At 45.0% G+C, this 17,821-nt stretch overlaps 2 protein-coding genes across 2 annotated transcripts in view; both read right to left on the bottom strand.

Moving 5' to 3' along the window:
• The window catches only part of LOC310775775 (stromal interaction molecule 2-like), a gene marked incomplete at both ends in the record, with an annotated part of 11,722 nt that extends 9,296 nt beyond the window's left edge, over positions 1-2,426 (bottom strand). Inside the window, one exon of the mRNA XM_083635909.1 lies at positions 2,303-2,426. Coding sequence (XP_083492035.1) covers positions 2,303-2,426 — 124 coding nt within the window. The remainder of the gene's footprint in view (positions 1-2,302) is intronic.
• Positions 2,427-4,030: 1,604 nt separating this feature from the next.
• Positions 4,031-17,489, bottom strand: LOC310775507 (recombining binding protein suppressor of hairless-like). Its single transcript, XM_083635669.1, has 10 exons — positions 17,452-17,489; positions 17,189-17,284; positions 16,926-17,091; positions 14,047-14,221; positions 13,559-13,696; positions 12,603-12,715; positions 12,252-12,392; positions 9,255-9,410; positions 9,028-9,131; positions 4,031-8,789 (listed from the first exon to the last, which is right to left on the bottom strand). The coding sequence occupies exons 2-10, from the start codon at positions 17,275-17,277 to the stop codon at positions 8,435-8,437; spliced, it is 1,437 nt and encodes a 478-aa protein (XP_083491795.1). The 5' UTR covers positions 17,278-17,284; positions 17,452-17,489; the 3' UTR covers positions 4,031-8,434.
• Between the last annotated feature and the right edge of the window lie 332 nt (positions 17,490-17,821).

The raw sequence follows: 17,821 nt of genomic DNA, 5'->3' as shown, positions 1-17,821 counted from the left end.
ATGATATTTAAGTTACGGTACAATAGTATTGTGGTATGCTAGTATTGCGATATATGGAGTATTGCGATATTGCGATATCTGTGATTTATTACCTTTTTTCAACTGCAAATTATGTTCCCATAGGAAAACTATGTCAACATCTGTTTTATCTCAGGTAAGGTTTACAGTCAGTTCATCTCACTTTTACTTTGATTTACATTTTTATTGCAGCAAAATTGTCAAGCAGACAGACTCACCAACACTGTCCTAAAAACCTGTCATAAATGTTGCATGCACATAAAAAAAATTATATAAGAAAATATTGTGATACTTGGCATTCGTGCGATACGATATTGCCAATTTGCCAGACAAAATATTTCAATCCTATGCTGCTGTATCGATTCCCCTCCTCCTCCACCCCTATGTGCTAGTCTACGGCTCTCCCCAGATCCAGAACTATAAGCTTATGTTCTATTTAATGTTAACAATGTACCAGGGGCACTAATGTCCAGTCAGTCATGCAACACTCACAAAGTATTCCAGGCACAAATATCTTCATTCGCTGGTGGTAAATGAATCACTGGAGCAAGTCAACACTGCTGAACTATCCCAATAGAGATGGAACGTTGTTGTCAAGTCACCCATGTGTTTAAATGCATACAGTGCATGTGAGTCACTCTATATACATTGGGAGGTATAATATATGGGAAGAGGACAAGTGGTCTGCCATAAGTCTATTCTGTCATATGTATGTCAGTCTCAGTGAGTCAGAGTGATGACTCAAGCCGTTTGGTACACCGAGGGGTTGGGGGGGGGTCAAAGGTCTGTTGGTCATCTCCATTGCCAAAGCCAGGTCCAGCAACGCTCACAGCCCACAAGGTTCAAAGGAGCTATAAGAGGACATCTGCTTCATTCAATTCAGCACAGGACAAAAAAATGTATCAACTCATGCAAGACGATCGAGCGCAATCGGCCACTAATGTCTGGATTAGCACCAGGCATGCTTGGAGAAGATCTGGGGCGATGCACAAACAAAGATGCAAATAGATCATAAATGACTGCAATGAGCCCAAATTGATTCATTCTCCAATTTCTATAGGCTATATTGATGCTGTGTGTGATTTGACTGTGAGAGATATTGTGTATCCTATCTGTCAACTAGTGGCAATGAACATCAGCTTGAGGTTGACAGTGGTTTGTGTTGGAACAGTCGGCGGGAGTATCCTGAAGAAGATCAGATACATGGGAAGATGTGGATCGATGGATGGACCTTCTAGTAGGCTACTATCTATAGATGTTTAGTGACTGTATCCATGTTCCTCAGCCCATCCCCACTACCAGTAGCCAGGTTTAAACCAGCAGTAAGTGCCGAGAACTGACATCAATCCTCTGGTTGTTGTTTATAAAGCTCTCATTTCTCAGATGCTGGAGTTTCTCGACAGTGATGAGACGTCTCTGCTGCGTGTGCGTGCTATCAGATATCAGTGGGCTCTGGGACAGTGAGCGTTATCTGTGTCCCCATGGAGCCTTTGACTCGATTTTAACCCTTTCCACCTGACTGAAGCTGTCGGGGACTGGATGGGGCACAAACCTGGACTGAGGCAGTAGCGAGTAGCCTATCAAGCCAGCCAGATTTAAATAATAATAATAATAATAATAATAATAATAATAATAATAATAATAATAAATCATAATTCTGGTCAAAACTTTCAAAATAAATTCCTTATTAATGAAAATATGCCTAATTGTTTTTGCCCCAAATTTTTCTTTTCGCAGCATAAGGCTAATTAGCCAGATAGGCCCATAATCATTATGCAAGATTAACACACACACACACACACACACACACACACACACACACACACACACACACACACACACACACACACACACACACACACACACGCAAGTTCATGGACATCAATGGCATCAATGGATTTAGGGAGTCTAAATTAAACCTGAGTTGTTTTCGTTAGAATGGAAAGCAAAGATGAAGCATAATGAGTTTGTTTGGATTTGGAAGCCTAATAAAAACTGCACATTCAGTACCAATGCTCACATTTCCTTTTGACCTGCCTCTAATAAATCACACATTGACACGACATAATATCTTGTTTAGGCACAAATCCTCAGAGAGGATAGTCAACAATATCCGAAATTGCCATTTAGGGTTTAGTTTGATGTCAGGAGTCAGGACTAGATAACATCAAATGTCAAGTCAACATGTCATTCTGAATGTAAGGCTATATTATGAACTGCTCTCATATTCTTATCCCCGGTCGGCGGCTCTCTCTGGCTGCTGGCCCCACGCCGAGGCACGTACCTGTTGGGTCGAAGCCTGCGTTCCCACCGGGAAAGGCGAAACCGTGGAGGTCCCCGGCGCTTTGCGCGGCTGCGAAGAGCGCAGCGGGGAGGAAGAGCAACAACACCGGGGAGAGAGGCAACATGTCAGACCGTAGCCAAGGCAGAACAAAAAATCCACAAAACGAAACGATGGAGCTACTACAGACTCCGAGAGCCCCGCTTGACGCCACGCACCAGTGCGCGAAAAAGTGTCAAGCGATCTGTGTTGCTATTAACGGAACCCCCAGAGGCGAGATGTGATAGCCCTAGGCTACTAATGATTCACTTGAGGAATCAGGCAGCAAGATGGATTGGTGTGCAACTGAATTCCATGATGAGACAAAACTTATAAACCATAAAATAAATGAAAAATCAACTCCAAGATAAGTTTGCAAAAATAATCTGCAGTCATCCAGATCTGTCCCACAGGAGCGTGCGTAAAAATGGCTCCAAAATGGATCGGTTTAGTCCAGGAAAATAGCAGAATTGCCGTTAAAAAACCCACTCGACCGATTATAAAAGACGCCAGGAAAATGTCATGAGATTAATCCATCAGTAAGAAAATCCTTTGTTAGAACCGCGCGACGACTGCAGTTGCACGGAGAGCAGATCTGGGGACGTTGTACACCAGTTGTTGCGCATGCATTCCTTGACGTTTGGACGTGGACAGTGCATTTATTAATCCTGGAGTCATGCAGGCTACAAACACGTTCTTCTCTTCCCCAAATTTTGTCTCAGGTTTTGGTCTTCATAGACGTCAGCTCCCCGATCTTGTCCACATCCTAAAGCGCTCTCTGCTGTCCCCCCCTTGTCTTGGAAACTAGCTGTGTCATGTCCTACTCCTTGCGCGGAACTGACCCCCACCAACACACTCACACCGCCCCCCCCCCCCCCCCCCCCCCCCACACACACACACACAGAGGCACTGCAGACAGCAAATACATTGTATGCACATTGTTTTGTACTTGGATTGGATATGACTTGTTACAGAACTGAACTGTTTATGGATGAACCTATTATCATGTTACTACCAATTAACCTAAAATAAGTGGTGGTGCTGGTTCTGCTGCAGGACCTCTTGGAAACCTTGTAACAGTCCACACCCGACTTTGACAATCACAGCAAAACTATCATGATATGAGTATCATGTCATGTCCTGTCATGTCATGTCATTAGTCATGGCCTGGCTGTCTGACTGGGAGTGACAGGGGCCTTCTCCATTGATGTCTATATCTGGCTTGGTATTCCATGCTACTGTAGTCGCGCACATTCAGACACACACAAACTCACGCTGTCTAGCTTCTTCAACTTTGAACTATTATATTCGAACCACTGAGGGACACAAACAGACCTCAGCCCCCCCCCCCAGCCCCCCCCCCCCCCCCCCCCGCGCCCCACTTCCACGGCAACAGTAATAAGGGTCAGGTTTCATTCCAGCAATCCTCTCTCCGAGTCTAAAAATACAGCGGGTGGGGGGGTCAGTTTTGACCCCTAGCCTGTGGAGCATGCGCAGGTGACCAATGTCAATCAAGGCCTCAGCAGGCAGGCGCTCTGTGCCAGAATGTAACCGTGCATTTGAATATGCTCCCATCTCTGCACCTGCTCTGCTCCGTGCTGATGAGATAAGATGCACTTTAGGGAACATGTATGCCAACGAGCTGAGAAACAAACATCCAACAAAACACACGACACAAGCGATATGCCAACAGCCAACTTCAGCTTTTTTTTAATTCATGACCTTTCATATAGAACACTGGCAGATTGATTCGCTTTTAAAGGGATTTAATCAACAGGTCAAAGTTTGACAGGATGAAGGGATGATACACAGAGAGAGAATGAGAGAGAGAGAGAGAGAGAGAGAGAGAGGGGGGGGGGTGGTTGGTCAGAGACAACTGACAAGTTGTAAAGAGCACGTTCTGTGAATACAAAAGGAAAACGCCTGTAAAGCTGCCTGGATGACGACACGATGACACTCTCTTTGCATGCTAGCTCTTAGTTGTCTTACTTCACACCTGGCCCTACAGAGCCGCATGCTCAACAACCAAAACAAGGCAGGTCACAATGTGGGAACAAGGAAGAAACGAACAGGGTAGATTGGGGATCCAATATCGTTGCGAGTCGAAATTTTCAAAGAAATTGCTCGTTTTTCATGATCAAGCATTAAACTAATTCAATCTTTTGGAATGGAGGGATTTTGTCAGGTGGGCCAGTGCCAGTGCAGAAACTGTCAGCAGGCTACAATGTAGTGAAAAGTGCATCCCTTTTCACCCTCCTGTGATAGCATTTATATACCAAACATAATTTGATCGAATCAAGTGAATACCTGGATCAATCCAACTGTTGTATATTCATAAGAACATCAAAAGAAAAAAGGATGGAGAACGCGGGTGAACACTCTTCAAAACGGGGCTCAAAGGTACCACAAACATTTTCGCTGGATTGTTACGTACGAGTGTTAAAACCTCAGAATGCACACCTGGGCAAGAGCAACGTTAGTCGTCACTGTAACAGAGAAGCTCTACAACCAACGCTACCAACCCCAGAGGGAACATTCTTCCATAACATCAGATCTCAGGGCGGTTTTAGTTTTGCAGCTTATAATGGTTAGTTAAAAAAATGTGAATGTACAAACTGGCCGAAGAGCAGGGGGGCGGGAAAAGTAACCGGTTAAATTCTAGTCACTAGACAGTAAAGATGTAGTAACCTATCCCCATCACAAGAGTAACCATCCCTTTTCAATGTGTTATAGCACCAATGATACAGAGGACAGGAAGTTACAATGCACCCATTTGAGACCAGAGGCCATGGCATAAATACTTAGCTTTGCAACCAGTGGATTCTTTGTAGCATCTTATAGGCATGCTGAATATGTGCTAAGTTGCTAACAATATACAAAGTGATTACCTCATCGACATGAAAACTACCAAGATAGCCGACCTACAACATTCAACTGTTACTTTTAATCTTTCAATCTTTAAATATACGATAGAAATCAGGCTACTTTGTGAAAAAAACACCGTAAGCAAGACAAAGAGCTCTCTCACATAGGTAGTGGTTTTTAAGGCAAAGGTCATTTTGAATTCTCAGCGACAGGTTCACCATACTGAAGGGAGAGTTAAACGCGCTGACGTGAGAACAGATGTGGCGTTTGATTCTGTACAGGGCCTTTTTCTCGGGACAGTCCCAAAGTAAAACACCCAGCACAAGGTTAGCTGTCCTGCACAGCTGATTGCAGTGCAAGTGATTCTAGTGTTTCTGCGGAGGAGTGTCTATCCCTACGAACGTGGCCTACATACCCAGAATGCCTTGCAGACCAAAAGAAGGCCGAGCTCCGGCCGGGATCACGAGGGGACAAACTAACCTCGCGTCACCAGGCTCTTCTCGGCGAGAAAGAGCCTGGCTCCCCCCCACAATTGATTTTGTCACCCTACTGGTTCCGACCTAGAGCCCGCCCTAGACCGGATGGCAGCGTTTCTAGCTCGTCAACTTTCACGTTAACTTGACAATTTGACCCAAGTATCAGAACGGCAAACAACAAAACAAAAGATGGACGTACCGAACGAAGTTTTTGAAGAAGTTCTTTTAGAAACATTGCGGATTCACAATCTCACATCTTTTAAGCCAATACAGAAGCTTTGCATCAGACAATTAATCGAGGGAAGAGACGTTCTCGCATGTCTACCAACTGGTTTTGGGAAAAGCTTAGTATTCCAAACCTGGCCGACGGTGTGTCGAGCCATATTGCATGAACGTTTTGTTTTATGTAACGCTAGCTTTGTTTTGATCAGGCTCTAGTTTAGGTAACATCACCGCGTCAAGCTAACGGCAACAAATACGTTGTTAGGCGCATTGCCCATCCGGTGTTAATTCTGGTTCCCGGGTTTACGCCCCCATGACAAAAAGCGGGGTGGAAGGTGCCCAGACTAGGACAAACACCATAAATCTCTTCCAACATGTTTCATTGCATTTTCATTATAGGGATGTTGGTTGTTACGGTTAGGGTTAGGCAAGTCAAACTATTTGGTTAAGGTTAGGGTGTGGTCACGGTTAAATGAGGACAACGTTCAGCTGAAGTTATGGTCGGGGCTTGTGGCTTGATGGGCTAGCTAGCCGCTTGCCTTCCATGCCAGCGAGGACTATGGTTTGAGTCCCGGGTACGCCACATCCATTCTATGCTTTTCTTATTTGAAAGTGTTGAATTACATCCCAAAGGTCAAATAATTTGGTTTAGGTTAGGGTCTGGTCGGGGGGTTAAATTAGAAAATCTTAACGCTAACATTAACCAAGTGAAATTGTTCTTGCCTAACCAGAACCAGAACAAACGTCCGTAAAACAAGAAGAAAAAATGCAATGAGATCTATTTGAAGAGTTTTATGGCGTTTGTATGTTCCCCCGTCATCCCCCACGGGGAGCTCCGCCTTCTTCGGGCCGCAAAGCATTCTATGGGGTAGGCCACGTTGGTAGGGATGGACGCTGGCGTTTCTGCAGTTTAAGTCACCACATCGGACGAAGCCCAGTCCAACAGAACCAGGCTGAACCTCAGCAAAGCACTGCAGGCCACAACAAGGCAGAGACGCTGTTAAAGCTCTTCTTCCAACACTTTGGCCCAAACTCAAAAGGAAACTTAAGGCCCCTCTGAACTACCCATGCTATATGCACACACACACACACGGAGCCATCTTAAAAAGGACTGGACACACGTACGCTGAACGCAGCTTTTACGACCATGTCTCCCCGTGAAAACATGTAAGAGAGGAAAACTCTCCCAAATGAATGGTTTTTGTTGAAAGGCTTCGCTGGTGTGAAAAGGATGTGGTAACAAACCACCATATCACCATGGTACAATGATGTGTGCATGTGGGCCGGCGTCACAGCGGGACTAAGTTTAAAACTGAGTTTAAGCATTCTGGTACAAAAACAGCAAACTGATTAGAAATCGCAGGCCTTGGTCTCCCGGAATACACTGATAGTGTATTACACATTATCATCATCATCATACACATGTACACTACACTCATCAAAAACATCTTTTTGATAGATATATATATATATAAAAAAAGGTCTAGTAAGAGACTGATCGATTAAGGCCAATGGCCTGGAAGATCTAAGGCAGCTAGGCAAACAACAACTGCAGGCAGATATGGGCATGTCTCAATCGTCTGATGGGTCTCCTTCCAAAGGTAACCTCATCTCCTCATTTGCATCACTGCAGGTGTAGGATAGTGAAGGCTGCGTAATGACTGTTGAGGCCAAGTCTGCGTGATGTTACTATCCAGTACCAATACACAATAGAGCAAATGAAAGAAAGAGGGAAGAAGAGAAGTGGAGGGGGCACCAGTCAGGTTATTGGGACAGGGATGCCATTTCCACCTTGCCCTCCCCATTGAGCCAAGAGCTCAAATAGGGACCAACAAAATGACAAATCATTCTATTTGGTAACAAAAGTGAACTTACTATGGAGTATCATACAAAACATGTGAAAATGTACCTCAGCAAAAGCTTATAAAATAGCATACGAATAAAATAATATAATAATATTCCTTGGTCCGTAGAAACTATGTTACTATTAGAACGTACTTTCCCCCAAACAGCTTTTTCCCTTGAACACGACTGATACATCATCAAGCTTCTCTGTAAAAACAAAACATGACCTCGGTAGAAAGTAAGTATGATGAAAATGTCTTCCAGACCCACAGATATATAAAACTAAACCGTTCTTCTTCTTCTTCTTCTTCTTTTTTAATATAAAACAGGCTTCTGTGAGAGTCGGGTTGCAGAGGAAATAGATCCATCTTCGTTTGAGGTGAAGATGATCTTGGATCTCAAGGTCCTGAATGGGGCTTCTGTCATATCCACAAAAATCCACATGAGGGGGCTAAAGAGAAGAATCAGTTATCCAAAGTCTCCTCTGTGAACTCGTCTTTTTCGTTGCACTGCTGATGAACACAACTGCTCTCTGATGAAGAGTCAGTGACTTGATGTGCGGTTCTTCACAGGTCCATGAGCCTCTTTGGGAAGTACAGGCACATTTTTGCTCACTCATTCATTTACAGCACACACACACACACACACACACACACACACAAACACACACACACACACACGGGTATTACTATGACAGCACCGACATGGCCGACGCCCCTGACGACATACTACTGGCCGAGTCGCTGATGGCGTAGGACCCCTGGCCGTCCCCGAGCCCGGCCAACGAGGAGGAGGACAATGGCGAAGACGAGGATGCCGGCGATGACGAAGAGGTGCTGTGCGTGCGCAGGATGGCCCCGGCGGCGCCACAGTGGGGCCGGGGGCCCGGTTCGGGCGTGTAGGTGAAGGTGCGGGCGGTGGAGTAGATGATCCCGTCGCTGCGGACCAGGCTGACGGGGACTTGCACCGGCTGTCTGACCCAGTGCCAGCCCTCCCTGAAGGCCGAGATGTCCGGGACCACGCACAGGACGCTCTCGCCACACCTGCGGGACAAGCGGAGACAAGGTTTCGAGTGGTGCAAGGAACGCACGCACGCACGCACGCACGCACGCACACACACACACACACACACACACACACACACACACACACACACACACACACACACACACACACACACACACACACACACACACACACACACACACACACACACACACACACACACACACACACACACACACACACACACACACACACACACGTGCTAAAAACCCATACCTGTACATGGTGTCAGCCTCCACGTCTCCAAACCAGACTCTGAGGTTAGGGGTGAAGTTCTGTCCCGTCAGCTCCAACATAGCCACATCTCCACCTCCGTTCAACTACACACAGAGACATGCAGGAAAGCTCTTGAGTCTATGTGGGCGCGCACAAGCCTAAATCCAAGCTCAGAGAGGAGGAGCTGCTGTTTATGGTCTGTGCGTAAGAGACAAACACATGTGTACCTGCAGACTCTCCACCACAGGGACAGGTGTGACAGGTGTGGGCACAGGGCCCATGCCCTCGAAGAAGGTGTATTCTGCCTTGTCAGTGCTGATGATGGTCCAGGAAGCCCCGTCGTTGATCATCTCCTTATTGGTCTCTTTGGGGCAGGGTGTGGCCTGGAGAGAAGTCAGACATAAAGTCAACTTCCTAATTCCGTAGCTAATGAGGAGATATACGGTACCGGTCAAAACATCTTCCCCATTCACTTAAATGAGAAAGTGTATCCAAACGTTTTGACTAGTGATGTACTTTCAATGTCCCCAAAACTCCCCATAGGGACATTTGTACTGGGCTCCGTCCTGCAGTTACACAGCAGATAAAATCACACATGCATGGGAGAAAGAAAAAAAAAAAAAAAAAAAAAGCACATGGCATCCAAACACAGTTTACACACAAACAATAAAGTACACATTAGCAGTTACAGTATAGTATGCACACCTACTGGCAATGACCACACATTGCACAACCCTCATGGCCACATTGCACAGCTACATGTTAAGCTGTGTTCACACCGAGATATTTATTTTTCTCTCCGTCGCTCAATTGAACCGTTTGGAATCGCTCTGTCGCTCTCTTAAATCGCTCATCAACAGGCACAATAATTGACGGACATCTGGGGGCTATAACGTTACGCAATGTTATGATATTTGTCCACTACGAGCCACCGTAGTTGTTTACAAGCTAAGCCTATCAGCGTGCTCCTAATGCGAGCTCTATACCGGTAGCACAGACACTTCACTTCATGTCAGCTGTCAGGCTGTCAATGAGCCGTCAATGCTGTTTGTTGCCACACAATAAACCAGCGGTTTGTTCCAAGCCAGTGTGATCCTTGACTCGCTCTCACACGGCAGCCAATCAGCGTTGAACAGCGAGCGACTGATGCCAGCGTAATTTCGCTCGAGTTGGGATATTTCATCTCGGGCGACGAGCGTATTTTCTCCCCATCGCTCTGTCTCTGTCGCTCGGACGCCCAGCGATTTTTCTCCCGGGCGAATATACGCTCAATCGCTCGTTTGCATTGACTTTGTATGTAAACTCGATGACAGCGAAAAAATGTAATAGGTCAGTGTGAACGCAGCTTTACTGTTCAGGAGCTGAATCAACCTGAGGGTCGGGAGTAGGACCCCCGAGGGGGTCGCGAGATTATTCTGGGGGGCTGCGGGATGAATGTCAGAAAAAAAGAAAAGAAAATGATTGAATGTATTCTAAAGCTATAGGAACTGAATGTGTGCACAACTGCACACTGTCGTTGGGTTTGGCAGTAGCAGGAGGGGAGGGGGGTCGTGAAGCCCAGCCTAAGGTTTTCGGGGGGTCGTGGCTCAAAAAGGTTGAGAACCCCTGAGCATGGGCAGAGAGATGAGTGTTTGTAACGGCTGAGCCTGCTCTGGGGGACCCTGAATCTCCTACCAGAAGATAAGAGATGGAACTCTGGGTGGAGGATGTGGGTGGGGTCAGAATGTGGATGGGGTCAGAATGTGGGCGGGGTCAGACACTATTTTCTGAGCCTGTCTGACGACTGGCTGCTCATAAATTGTTTGGAGGGCTGGGTGGTTTTTGACCCCCATCATTTTCATAGCCGTCTTCACCAGACGAGCAAGCGGTGCTTTGATCTATCTATATACCGTGTCTTTATAACACTCTCTAACACGGCATGATAAAAAAGTTACATCAACTTCTGCTCCACTCCAAACACCCTAAATCGACGTAAAAAAAAAAAAAAATACATCCGCTGTTGAAGTCTAGCAAAGACTTTCAACGTGGGTCCTCCACCTGAGTGTGTTGTCAAAATGAACCCCGAGATATTGATCAGACCTGAGTGAAGGGGGCCTTGTGGATGACCACTGCACTCCGGGTCAAACACCATCTCGTCGATCGGGCTTCTTCACATTCAGCACAAGATGGCTACTTAGTGTCAGTTAGCATCAGTGTAATGAGATGGTTACTTAGTGTCAGTTAGCATCAGTGTAATGAGGGCAAACACTTGAGGTACCACAGTGGAGCTTGCCAATGTTTTTTTGACAGGGACCCACATTAGAATTCAGTTTTTGCCCTGAAAAAATGCGCTCATTAAAAGGCATAGCTAGACTTCTCGTGGGGGTGCTGCTAATCTGACAGCACACACCTCCACTAGGCGAAGCTCTCGGGGACACTAGTTGGTATTCTGTTGCTTACAGAAAGAAGACGGCACTGCTGCTTTTTAGCTGAGCTGACAACACTTGTTTCAGAAGAAGCCACAGAGAATAATCGCAGAGGTGATGGTCTCAAAATTACTCTCAGTTCAATGATTTGCTGACACATCTTTCAAAGATCATTTTCTGCTTTGATTTTTAACTAGGAAGTAGGAAGTCCTTCAGGGGCTTTTCCATATCGGCAATGTTTCACTGCACACAGATAAGGGGGGGAATGTGAGTTTCGACAAAAGATATCTCCTTTTACACACAACGGTGACAGAAGCTAAATCTTTATGAAAATGTCAATCGTCGTTTGGAGGAAGTCCACATAGTCCAGCGGATTAAGTCAATATTTCAGAAGAATGTTTCACTTTGTGATACAAGCACCAAATTTGGCATGAATAATGCGTAGGACCTACTTTTTCAGAAAAGCCCGTTAGCCACCTGAAAATCCAAGATGGCAGCCATTTTTCAAGATGGTCATCGCATCAAATGTAAAAAAAAAAAAAAAAGTTTTTCAATGTAGAACTTGAATGGCCAATGAGGCCAATCACAATCCAGGTCAAAAACCACATAAAATGGCTGTCGAAGGTGGCCATTTTGGAAAATGGCTGCCCTTTTGTTTTTTGTTTTGTTAGGGTTAGATCCAGAAGAAACTTTGTGCAAAATGTGAGGCTTGTATCACAAAGTGAAAGACTGTTTCACTAAATCTGCAACACTTAAGAAAACATGAGACAAATGGAAAAGTGGTGAAAGCAAAAGAGGCTGTCAGTGTGTTGGTCCTACCTGGAACTGGATGATCCTCTCCTGTGAAAGGCAGAGGTACATTCTGTCTGTATCTTTCAGGTAGAAGGCACACTTGTGCAGCTGGGACACTGGGTCGTCTGCATCCATCGATGCTGTCTGCTTGTCCACTTTACGAATGACCTGCAAACACACACACACACAGATTAACACCCGCACATAAACATAACACAATCGTGTACATAAACTGATACATAGCAACTCAAACTCAACGCGTACACACACACACCTGCAAACGTTGACACTACAAAACGCTTACATGCACTTAAACACGTGCGCCATCACCGCTCAACGTCCTCACAAACAGACTGACACAGAAACACACATACATACCAGTCTGGGTAAGGCCATGCCTGTAACAGAGCACACCAATTTGACCGTCTGGCCGTAGTGAATATAGCCGTCTCTCACGAGAAACTCCTCTCCTTCTGACTCTTCATCGTCCACTAGACAAAAAAGAGAGAACACGTGTAATAATAGTGTTGTGTTATCTTTATCGCCATGTTTATAAATCCCTCAGGGCGTTGGCGGGTTTTTCTGAGCGCCAGCGGCCGATCCTTAAGTGGTCGCCAGGCGCACAAAATGTGGCCGCTCCTGAAAAGCGCTGCACACAGCGTTTTGTTTTTTTTCTTCTTCTTGTTTTTCCCGTCAGAAAAAGTTGGCAAAAGTTGGCAAAAGTTGGCAAAAGTTGAGAAACTTTTTAGAAAAACGCCGACTGACGTGAATCACTTTTTCACAGCCGACCACTCGTCGTTTCCCACAGCGACAACAAATAGCCTCTGGGGAAAGTGAAAGTGCCGGTGGACAAATAGGACGTTGATCAAACAGCGATTATAAAGGCTACCGGACATGTATTGGAAATACTATCTGGTAAGACCTTGACTTTGCTTGTTCCACAACACTGTATTGTCGGATAGAAATGCTAACCCGCTGGTCAGTGAGCTAGCAGCAGGTGACACTATCTGCTTTTTATTTCTTCTCATAACAAGTGCTCCAGGCAGCGCCCCCCCCCTTCAAAACAAACAAACAAACAAACAACAAAACAGAAAAATGCTATATGGACACAGACACGCCCTTAGCTCTTACATAGATGTCCCTGATCAATGTCATTTATTGGTTGTGGAGGTTGACTGCAAAGTGTCAAGGAACATAATCAAAAAATAAAACATGATCATTAAACCACGAGTACACAATGACTGTTAAGCACTGTTAATAAGGTCATAATAAACTTGAAAGGATTTTTTTTATTTTTATAAAACAGAACAAAGGAGAGAGAGTGTGCGACTCACAGAGGTGGATGTGGAAGGCGCCCCACTGCTGGGAGCTGGCATGGAAGTTCCCCCCCTCCACATGGAGATACCTGGTACTGACGGTCTGGGAGCGCAGGCGGTTAAATAGCGCCACCTTCGTCCCTGACGCTATGCACACTGAGGGAGAGAGGGAGAGAGTGAGAGGGAGAGAGAGAGAGAATAAGGAAGTATATTTATGGTCAACGAGAAACCGCTGTGTCGAACAATTTATTTGATCTTTGTCACAGGAAACCGAAATGTTAGCGTGCAGTGAAACCATACAGCTGTACTTCTACAACTTTACGTGTGTGTGTGTGTGTGTGTGTGTGTGTGTGTGTGTCTGTGTCTGTGTGTGTGTGTGTGTGTGTGTGTCTGTGTCTGTGTCTGTGTGTGTGTGTGTGTGTGTGTGTGTGTGTGTGTCTGTGTGTGTGTGTGTGCGGGTGTGTGTGCGTGTGTGTGTACATGTGTTTACACATTCTATCACTCACAGTCAGCATTCTTCAGGGATTGTTTCTTCTTGGAGGGCTTGGAGATGACCTTGATCCTCTTGCTGAGGAAGACTCCGATGTCGGAGCTGTTCCCATACAACATCTTCACAGAGAGCATGAAGTGTTTCCTCTTATCCGAGTCGCTGATGTACAGCGTCTTCGCTGTGCAGAAGTGCTAATGGGAGAGGGGAAGACAGAGGTTAGGGCAGTGGTTCTTCTCACTGGGTTTTTTTTTTGAGTGCTTCTTCTACTCTCGCTACTAAAGTTCTTCTACTCATCGAGGACGCCGGCGTCCGCGGCCAACATTACTGGAGGAGCAGAGGCTCTGCCCCGGGCTCATATTTAAAGCCAGAGTGACGATACTGGTATTGTAATATGAAACCAGAAGACCCACGTCATCCATTGGTAACAACCATGTCATGCTAGCTTGTCGGGAAGCGGGCTAATTAAAGTTTGACCACATTTTGGCGAGGGGAAAAACTGGCATGAGCATTTTCAAAGGGGTGATGGTCCCTTGACCTCTCACCTCAGGAAACTAGACACCCTGGACCAGAGCCATGTAGAGTCGCCATATCTACATTCACTCCACTGGACCAGATTTGACAAAAAGGAACTTTTGGGAAGTAAGGTTGCAGCAGAATGGACCGTTTATGATGTACTTTGAAAGGGGTCAAACGTTTAAATAATCAAATTGTATATTATCAGCTTTATTTTCCCCTTCCTGGATCCGCATTTTGGACCTCCGCTGATGCCACTCTCTTGCTAGATCGCTCTGCCCTAGACCATTCAGAAAGGAGCATCACCAGCTTCACTTTTTATAAGCATATATATACCTGTCATTCAAGATATGTCTGCCTCTCTATTTAATTGAAGAAAGATCTGCCTTTTTATCTCATATTTCATGCAGTTCAGTTTAGGATGAACGATGAACGTGTTTAAAAAGCATATCGGCCTAAAAAAAACTTGAAATTTGGGTCACGACTTAATAACTAAGGAAAAATGTAGGTCATGAGGCTAGACCAGTTGAGAACCACTGGGCTTGTGTGTGTGTGTGTGTGTGTGTGTGTGTGTGTGTGTGTGTGTGTGTGTGTGTGTGTGTGTGTGTGTGTGTGTGTGTCTCTTTCACCTCCCTCCCTCCCTCTGATAGTTTATCAGCTTAAAGCAGTGGTTCTCAAATGTTTTCACATGAGGGACCCCTAACTGACAAAAATTAAACCACAGACCCCCATTTGATAGGGTTTTGTCCCACAATCCCCATATGAATAAGATTGATGCTTTTAGATGTTTTATTACAGAAAGTGTATAAAACCCATGACTAAAATAGTCATTGTGTTACTAATGAATGGAATTATTGCTGAAATAACCACTGGCTTAAAGGGTGCAAAGGAAATCAGGAGGACATGCAAGAGTATTAACTCTGATTGTCAATGTAGTTAAAGAACAAATTCAGTGTGATTTAACTTTTTGCAAATGTCTTACATTTTGAAGTTTTTATCACAACCCTAAAGGTCTTTGCACACACAGTCCGATTGTTTTCGTATGCGTGTTTTTTAATCCGTCATCTGAAAACACAGACGGGTCCCAGCTCGCAAAAATCTATTGACTGATGCGAAAAACGCAGAAAATCGAACCTCGTCCGAAAACTTAAATGACGGACGTAATTGTCGGACTCGGTGTGTCAATGATGATTGACACAAATGAGGTCGTATTCTTTCTTTTTTTCGTGCGTCAATTTCGGACGAAAATACGGACTTGGTGACGTGCAAAAGCCTTAAGATCAGATTCACTTTTACATTTTCAGATTCAAAACACATAAGACAGGAGGAGGTGACATCATCTTACTTAATTTTCCTCTCCAAAATAAAAGTTTAAAACAAAAGCTGATATTCACTGCAGTTGTTTTCCAGAATCCAAATTCTGTCAACTAAAACCCGTTCAAGCCAACAGACAAACCAAAGCAAGATGCTTCTGCTAACTATAGTCCATCAAATTAACTGGGGAATAAGGATTTTACACAATTACATCATACAATTGGCACCCTCTTCTACAGTATAAAGACAAAGCTGTTATGAAATGTCTATTTTATCCTCTTTTGTTGTTGTTGTTTTCTTATGTCATCCATTTTATGTGAAGCACTTTGAATGCATCTGTGTATGAAATGTGCTATACAAATAAACTTGACTTGACTTCTTTACTGGGAGTACCTCATCACAGCGTTTATGAATTTCCCCAAGGGGATTAATAAAGTACTATCTTAACTTGACAAGTGGGAGAAATAGCAAATATCCCACAACATGATAAAAGCACTGGAAAACTCCAGTCACTATAGAATGATCCTTTTTGCAACCACAACACAGGATATGGTTAAGGTGAAAAGGGAAGTGGCTCACATGTGTACAGTGCATGCCGTGGCTCTTTTGTGTATTGTTTTGGTGCATCAGTGGTGGAACACAATTTCAGCCAGAGAGCTAGAGACGTTTTTAAGCGGTGCAACCGCTTCTACAATAAGTGACGTGTGTCAGTTTGTAGCACGAGAGGACAGACCAAAACTGCACTGCTTACTTCAACACCTGCGTGTGATTTAAAAAAAATATATATATATATAACTTGTATGACGTTATCACGAGTGAACTAGGGGGGAGCGTGTGTTGTTGTTGTTGTGTAGGTTGCACACACCAGAAAGACACATCAATAATCAATAAAACCACTATAGTAATGCGTTATGACAAATGTCGGGGATGTGACCTCATGGAGAGTGGAAAAAACGGGGACAGATGCCAGGGCGCAGACACAAACCCCACTCAGGAATCATTCACTTGAGTGCCCTATTTTGGATCAAAAAAGGTGAGTAGTTTTGCGTCCCTGAACCGTGCACGGACCTTGCCCTCCAGATTGAGCTGCTGCATCTCCTGCTCGCTGTTGCCTATGCCGATGAAGGCGCAGGGCTGGGCCTCCTGCTCCGAGCAGCCCTCCCTCTCCATCGTCTCCAACTTCTTCTGCCAGCCACTGCCCATCAGATACACACATGGCGGAGGGCAGAAGAACCTGATTGAGACGAGAGGAGGTCAAAACACATCTCTATCCACGCACACGCACGCACACACACACACACACAGAGAGCTGATAACGGTCACACACCAACCTTTTCTCATTGCCATATGACTTCTGTGCAACTTTTGCGTGTAGTATAAGCACTGTTTGATCATCTTTCTCCTTCAAGTAATTCCTCATAGCCTCCCTGAGGGGGAAAACACAAGATAGCATTTTGACAGCAGCACACATTGTGCGCCAGTCTGAAAACATCATCTACTTTGACAGAGTGAAGTTGGTTCCCCAAATCATTGTTGTGCATGGGGGGGGGGGGGGGGGGGGGGGGGGGGGTGATGCTGCCTGTGCTTTCTTTACCTTGTCAAACGTTGAGGTTGAGGTCGCTCACCAAACTTCCTGCAAAACAAAAACATTAAATTGGAAGTAGTGTACAGTACACGCTTGAAGGTTTTTAGGATGACCAAGTGGATTACATTTGAAATGGATCAATGCAGTGGTTAGGGTGCTCAAACATTTCCATAATCAAGGACCCAAATAATTTAAATACACATAACACCAGATTGTGTCCTCTTTTGTGAGATACATACAAATGTGTAGAGATTGTTAATAGTACCCCCATATGGGCACAGCAAAACCTCTGAACAGGGCAGTCGTCCTTTCACATCCCCTCTGTGCTACTTTCTAGTGAACAACAGTGAAATCAAACTACTCCTACGTGATATAATGT

The sequence above is a fragment of the Poromitra crassiceps genome (genome assembly GCF_964638095.1).
Source record: "Poromitra crassiceps genome assembly, chromosome: 4".
NCBI classification, from domain to species: Eukaryota; Metazoa; Chordata; class Actinopteri; order Beryciformes; family Melamphaidae; genus Poromitra; species Poromitra crassiceps.
The sequence above is the reverse complement of the archived record's forward strand: the minus strand, read 5'-3'. Positions and strand labels throughout refer to the sequence as shown.